At 42.2% G+C, this 7,867-nt stretch overlaps 1 protein-coding gene across 1 annotated transcript; it reads right to left on the minus strand.

Moving 5' to 3' along the window:
• Nucleotides 1-520: 520 nt before the first annotated feature.
• snrpa1 (small nuclear ribonucleoprotein polypeptide A') lies at nt 521-7,603 on the minus strand. The gene is made up of 9 exons (XM_034563256.1): nt 7,394-7,603; nt 6,239-6,386; nt 5,247-5,325; nt 4,824-4,870; nt 4,283-4,385; nt 3,944-4,023; nt 3,498-3,573; nt 2,018-2,111; nt 521-1,191 (listed from the first exon to the last, which is right to left on the minus strand). The coding sequence occupies exons 1-9, from the start codon at nt 7,473-7,475 to the stop codon at nt 1,052-1,054; spliced, it is 849 nt and encodes a 282-aa protein (XP_034419147.1). The 5' UTR covers nt 7,476-7,603; the 3' UTR covers nt 521-1,051.
• Between the last annotated feature and the right edge of the window lie 264 nt (nt 7,604-7,867).

The raw sequence follows: 7,867 nt of genomic DNA on the forward strand, positions 1-7,867 counted from the left end.
AAAAATCTCTTTTTCGAGGGTGACCTGGTCAAGACAGGCAGCAGCTTAAGAAATAGTTACAAACAAAAAACACAGAACAAGACAAGTTAAAAGAAACTAAAAGTTAAGACAGTGACATAAGAGTTCTTTTAAGAAACATTGACATTTTTGGGAACCTGCCTCCATTCATTCTATATTTAAAACCAGTAAGTGTGTTATAAGTTACAACCAGTGTGTGATTCACTTTAATATTGCTCACTACACAATTATCATTCATTACATTGTATATTTGAAATTCTAAAACATGATCCTTGCAAAGAAAATTCTGTATTTATATCTACAATAGTGCCATTACCATCCCTACTCTGCATTTGACCCATCCTTAGTTATTCCACTTTCAGTCCAGGAGGCAGACACAGTCACCTCATTCAAGAATAGACTTAAGACTTTCCTCTTTAATAGTGCTTATAGTTAGGGCTGAATCAGGTTTGCCCTGGTCCAGCCCCTTGATATGAAAAAAAAAAAATAGCCATCCACAAAGAGAATTCTGCAAACAATTTTATTTTTTTATGAAAAAAACTAAAACAATTGTGTAGTAGAAATTAGTTTACAGTTCGATACAAAGGGCTCTATAATTGTTAATCTGTGAAAAACTACAATAAATTGACTGATTTAATGTTGTAAGCATGACAACTTCCAAGGATACCAGCCAGAACATTACAAACCAAAGCTCTTATTGCATTTATGTAAATGTAGGCTTCAGTGATCTATGAATCATGCCCCCCCTATGAGTCACTAAAAGTCAAAGCCAAGCTTTTAGCATTTTGATTGCTATCATTTTAAAGCCGTTGGCGTCTACAACTGTATGGAAGTGCGATGCCGATCATAAACACAGGACATTGGCACACAGATGGACCGCATTCAGCTGAGTGTCCACTGACCGTTTAAACAAATCTGGAGAGTAACATTAGAAATTTAACTTTAATGTATAGCATTTGACCAAATAAAAGCCCTGGTATAAGCATGTTCAACTCAAACAACATAGAAAATAACTAAACATATTTCCAGGTATTCAGGAGCCATTAACATGTGGCTCTTGTTCCATGTCTTCATCCTCCTCTTGGTCACCCTTATTCATCTCCTCTCCAGAACCTCCATCCATATGTGCAGTGTCTTCCTCTTCCTCCTCTTCCTCTTCCATCCCAGCTGGACCTGATTGACAAATTAACATACACAATCTATAAATCTCAAATTACAATGTTAAGAAAAAACACGTTCAGGTGAGGCTAAAGCTGTCGGTATCCTTTATTATTTTCATCATCTCTGCCAGGAGACCATGTATTTGGTAAAGTGTGCATCTGTATTCGTCAATGGCTAATCTCACCTACTACTGGCTCCATCTGCCTAATATATCTCCTGATTCATGACTTCATGGCCAAGGATTTCTTTGAGTTGCATTCATTTACACGTTTTGAGGACAGACATCTTTAATTTTCCATGGTATAGTTAATGGGATGATCAAAGTCCAATTTGTGAGTTGTAATCTTGGGCTATATCAATAAAACTGACGTGACTATTTGTATACAGTTTAAAAAAGAGAAGTGTTTTACAAATGTGTTAATTTGGGGGAAATACACACTTTAATTGGTTGTATTTTAGGCATATAGGAGTATGAATATTTGCTAGACAGAGCCAGAAAGTAGCACACAGTTCTGCCTAGTTTGTAAAATGTAGATTGATATTTTTATTCTGTGCCTGTTATTGGGCATCAATCTCACATTTACACGTGCATGACACTTGCAGTATGTGCAAATACACATCTTAGTCCGTTTCCTAATACTTTGACTTCCTACTCTGCTACTGAGGACACGCATCTAAACCCCCCCTAAAGCTCTAATTGGTCCCAACTGCAACAAGTCCAAAATCTGTTGTGGAGGACCAACCATAACCTTTTTGAACAATAACTATATCAGGGACTCATTTGTCAGGAGTCATTGCAGTATCAGTAGAGTTGTGGTGTTGTCTGATCAGCACTGACCTTGTCTCAGCTCTCGTCCTGGGATCTGACCAGCCTGCAGCATCCCTTTCAACCTCTCCACCTCCGCCAACGACGAAGCATTAGCGATGGCATTCTGAAACGCAAACAGACTCAAGTAACTCAGCTGATGCGGCCTGACAAAGTATTACAAATATGTTTCAGGGATCATTTTACAGTCAAGCTAGAGATGTGAATTTAGTAGTAACGGAGTTCAAACTAAAAGCAACCAAGCACTGCCTTCATATTTAAAGTGATGTCATAGCGACTCACATTCAGTCAGTAAATAAACATGAATAAATATTAAATAAATTTCACTAGTGTGAATAACTAGCCAACAAACTTTCTAAAGACTGACCTTGTCTCAAATCATACCATTGTCACTTCAAAATGACAATGGTATGATCATACGCATCATAGAGTTCAATCGAATAGTTGTCATTTTTGTAAAAATATGATATAAATATCGGGACCTAGCCTAAAATAGAGATATTTTATATAAGCCATATGAACTAAGAGTGCAATTATGGCCTTTGTATTTGATGAAGATGCCTCCTGGTCACAGAAATGGCTAAAAGCGGCTGTGTGGTGGGATGCACTACCAACGAGGTCAAGAACCCAGAAATACTTTTTTAATAGGCTGAAGAACCAAAAGACTAAAGCTACAGCCAATAAAACGTGAGGCAGCAGCAGGAAGAACGAGAGCAATATGGACGTGACAGTTTCAGGAGAAGTGTATTTCTGGAGGTTTGACACGAGTGAGTGGAAGGAGGTTCAATCTGAAAGCTATGCAGTAGTGTGTGTGCTGTAGCAACTACAGGAACTTGCTAACAGCCAACATGGCCCTTCCCATCATCATCCGAGTTATCAACGTCGACATGGGGGCTGAGAATACTCGGACATGATGAAAGCTCGTGTGTTAGCTGCTACAGGCTAGTTCCTGGTCCAGCCGTTGGGTGCTTATCGTTCTCCCTCTGGCAGGTCTGGTTTTCAGAGTCATCAGTCAGTCATCCAGCCTTATTAACAATAATGTTCTGCAAGGTTTTAATCAACCGCTGCAGCGCCGTCCTGTCCAGAGTCATGAACATGCCAGTTGGTAATTCTTCCTTTGCTCCGCTGTAAAGGAACATGGCAAGGGGACCTTTCCCCCTTTGTTACCGTTTAAGAATGCTCTGGCTCTCTGGACACCAGACTAACATGTTTCAGAGCATCCACTAAGAAAAGGTCCACGGTCATCGAGCAGGAGTGGACGATCGAGGACAGTTACAGCCAACACCAGAGATCATCTTTCAGTTAACTCCACCCTCAAAGATAGTGAATCCACCTCAAGTTTAGCTGGATCATTTAATGTCTGTTCTTTCGTTAAATACCAAACATTCGGTATCACAATTTCAATGATGAGGGATAGAAAGTAAAAGGTCAGCTCTAAAAACATCAAGTCCCCAAAAAACACACTGCCAACATTTTAAGTGCCAAAGCGAACCTTGATGGCTTCCACATCTGCTTGAGACGGGCCCGTCTTCTTCTTCTCAAGCTGCGCTGCCACTCCAGGAGTGAATCTGAAAGGGACACACCTTATTTAGACCACATGACACACATGGGCTTCTCAGACCTCTCAACCAATGTAGTGCTCCCATGTATAGTATCTTTTCTTGACTCAGATAAACTGATACATTGTCCACAGACAGCAGTCCTGAGCAACACTGTGGGGAACGTTTCTGACTTAGGTTTAACGGTAGGGTGATTATTACCTTCACTGTGGAAGGTATGGAGGAGTAGGGGAAGTAAACATATTTGTTTATCACTGTGTATTTTGATGTACACTGATATTTTAGTGGTGACACTTTTTTAAATATACATTAACCCGTTCCATCAGCCAGGATCCAGTGATTCTGAGGAGCTGCTGTCCAACGTGGACTTTCATCTTACGTTTTTGTTTTCCTGGCAATATCCTTTGCAAGTTGAGCACCTCGTTTGCCTTTGAACATTTTCTCTGCCTCCTGGCGTTCCTATAACAATATCACACAGTTAAAGTGAAAACCCTCATGCAGTACAGACTGAGCTTCCTCCAAGGGGGGTAAGGCCAGGAGACGTGCAATTCACCAGAAGAAAAAAGTTTAACACATTGGTAATAACCACTGTAACGTTTAAAAAAGGAAAAGGCCATACCACTGTTCCATCACCAATACATTTGATCTGTGACTTGCACCTTGCATGTTTTGCCATGTGCATCTCACATGGAAAAACATGCCTGCTCCATGCACTTACCTTAAGTTTGACCTTCTGGAAGTCGAGCACACGGATCTGTGGGATTTTGTTGATGACATAGAGCCTGTAATGCTTCTTGTTTGTCACTGGATTCCTTAACAAGCTGGGAATTCAGGGATTATTTCAAACATGTATGGTTAGAGTTCAGCGGTGCACAAGACAGTTCCATATCCAAATTATTTTTGAAGACAGATGAAGCCGGCCGTTTTGTTCGGCCAACCATGACGCACTGAAAGTCCTCACTTGAACCCCGTGAAGACGGGTTCTGCTTGCGATGCAGACAGAATGAAGTTCACTTTGTGGTCATGAGTTTGTTCTAGTACCACTAACCCGAGAGATCACAGTAACATAGCAGTTTGAGGGGCAATTATAACGCCATCAGCGTAATCTTGTCAAATTTAGTTTCTGGCAATACATTTGAAACAGATAATCATGGTTTAATAAATTCATTAAAAAAAAAGAAACAGTCGGGAGACGCCACAGCGGTATTGGAGGTGTGTTCACTTTTGTGATTTCCCCGAGATTCATATATTGATCATACCTGAGAAGGCTCAACGTCTTCACTGTGGCCAGCGGGTCCAAGTCACCCTACACATGAAAACAATATTGATTCAGAAAAACACTATGGACAGTATTTGACCACCTATGAGGTCACATTAAACACATACAGGGGGTATTTGTTACTATTTGAATGAGCAACTAAAGACACTTCAAATAAAGGGAAAAGAGAAATATAACACTTGTGAAGTGTATAACATGAACAAAAAATGCTATTGCAACGTATTGCGTTTTTGCTGGCAGAGGTGAGCAGTAAACTCTACTCTGGATGACATTATAGTAACTACAGGACAACAGTGTGGACAAAATCTTCAGGAGGTAAGACGTATAGAGGGTTGTTATTTTCCATCAAACTTGAGAATATTTATATTCTTTAAACATGAATAACGAGTCCAGATGTACTCACCAGCTCCTGAATGTTGTTGTTTGTGAGAACCAGTTCTGTCAGACCCTGCAGAGCGTGCTCCAGATTCTCCCCTATGCGACTGGAGAAACATTTCATGAAGTTACAAGCATACAGCCATGTCCTGGCTGGGCAAGTACACTGTGACCAATTTAAACAAAAGTGGTCACAGTGTCGGCAGCATTTTGTTTCTTGATGAAACAAAAATAAAGCATGGTAGCCCCGTCTGCTGACAGCTATGAAGTCACATTTAACCCATTCATTAATAAAGGGCATTCATCAGATATAGGAAGGCAGACAACCATCTCAGTAGAAAGCTTGACTTGTACCGGTCCACTTCTCAAAGGTAGCTCGTTTCCCCCTAAAGACAGAACCACAGAGCTGACTAAACTCAATTACAGCAAAACGTTTATGCGCCTGTAGGAGACTTTAAATTGGAGGTATTTGGAGCTGCGGTAAAAAGGAATTTCCACGTGACAAACATACAGGAACATGTTTCTTTGAAGAGCACGTGGTGTAGTGGCCAGCTAGCGTTTGATTCCCGCTCTGGGCAGTCTGTGTGGAGTTTGCATGTTCTCCACATGACAGCAGGTTCTCCGGCTTCCTCTCAGTCCAAAGACATGCAGCTCAGGTTAATTAGACTCTAAATTGCCCATAGGTGTGACTAACGAACTGTCCAGGATGTACCTTGCCTTCGCCCAATGTCAGCTGGGATCGGCTCCAGCACCCCACGACCCTGAATAGGATAAGAGGTTCGGATAATGCTATGTTTCTTTATTGTGAAAGGCAAGAATGGAAGGAGTGGACCTGGTCCATGTTGTCTCGGTCAAGGTTAAAGCAGTAATAAAGTTTGCCCTGGAGCGGACTACTAAGCCCTTCTGTGGTTTCATAAATATAATGAGTGATCTACTAGAAAAATCAACCATGTTCGAAAATAGTGTGAAATTATTCATTACAGAAAAAATAAATAATCCAGCTAAATCCAATAAACTTACCAAATCCTGTTGTTGTTCATAAGCAGTGTTTTCAGTCTTTTGAGCAGAGGAAAGCCGTCCAGTTTTCGGACTTCATTATCAGAGAAGTCAATCGTGTCAAACTGGTCCAATGTCGCTCCAAGATTTTCAAGCACTGGAATTTTATAACCTATGGGAGGTGAGAAAAAAAAGAAAGTCCGGGGGGGGGGGGGGGGGGGGGGGGGGGGGGGAAACTTGTTCATGCTCCTTGAGAAATCATTTATTTGTGTCTCCAGAGATCAGTATGATGAGGATGGCGTGAGACTGACACGGTTTTATAGAACACCAAGCGGTCTCCATTATTTTCATGAAAATGGTATAGCACTTATGGTTGATAACTATACAGAAGTGATTAAAAAAAGTCAAAATAGCCATACTCTTGTCATAAATAAAACCAGTCACATCTTTCATTTGCACAGTGAAGGTTACAGCTGTGAGACAACAACAGTGATATGCTGTGTATTCAAAACCGGGTTATTACATTATGGAAGTGAATGTGCATCCCATGTGGGAACTGGCAGTAAAATGCTTTTTTAAATGTTGCTCATGTCACCGTTACAGGTTGTCATGCAGCTGACACACCAATGATAACAGTGTGTGTGTGTGTGTGTGTGTCATGCGATCTGTACACTCTTCCAACCCGATGGGTTTTAGAGGAGTTGGTTGAACTCAATTTCAGATGTTACCACCGTCACCATCTTTGGCATTCACATTTGTCAAGACTATCGTCACTGCATGTTTTTCTGTAAGAAGCCATTCATTTTCGCATTATACGTTGGTCCATTGTGACCTTCCTCCTCCCAAAGCTGACACGGGGACACACATCCAGTCACTACGGGCACGTTACACGCGAGAAGCACGCACACCTCTGCGACACGGACGACGTAGAACACAGCACGCGCCTGAGGACGCTCCCGTGGTTACGGTTAACGTTACCGCTAGCTGTCTTACTCTCGGACCGTACATGGTTGTTAGACCACGTGTAACTTGTAGTAGTCCCCACAGACACGGTGCTGCTTGTAGTGGAGTACAAACACTTCTTTACGGAGTTGGCGCGAGGCCCGCGTGAAGCCGAGCAAGCTAACGCTACGTGCCTAGCGCTCTAACGTCCACCGCTATGAAGGACCGTGAACTCACCTCGTAAGTCCAACTCCCTGTCTCTCACTGGGTTGGTATATTGAGCGGCTTGCTCAATCAGCTCCGCGGATAACTTCACCATGTTGAGGACAAGAACGGCCGTAACAGACCAACTGCTGCTGCATCAACCGTCCGACGCTACAAACACGCTGCTGCTGCTGCTGCCCGGAACAAAGGCAGCTCCGCTCTCTCCTCATACGAACCCTCGTTATATGGTCCTAGCGCCCCCCAGCGGAGGGAGGACACTCCTGTTGCAAGGCAGGCAGCGATACTTTTTACTACATTATAATTAGGGTCCGAGCGACTGACCAAGTCAGTCCGAGAGGACCCTATTGAGTTTGTTAGGGTGAACATTGGGCGCATTTTGGGGTGTTTGCGAGCGACGAAAACCGCTCAAATTTGGCACGCTTGTCAGGCTTGGTGAAAATAGCCGTCTGATCAAGGAGTCACATTTTTGTAATTCATAGTTGCTCT

The sequence above is a fragment of the Cyclopterus lumpus genome, chromosome 3 (assembly GCF_009769545.1).
Source record: "Cyclopterus lumpus isolate fCycLum1 chromosome 3, fCycLum1.pri, whole genome shotgun sequence".
Lineage (NCBI taxonomy): Eukaryota > Metazoa > Chordata > Actinopteri > Perciformes > Cyclopteridae > Cyclopterus > Cyclopterus lumpus.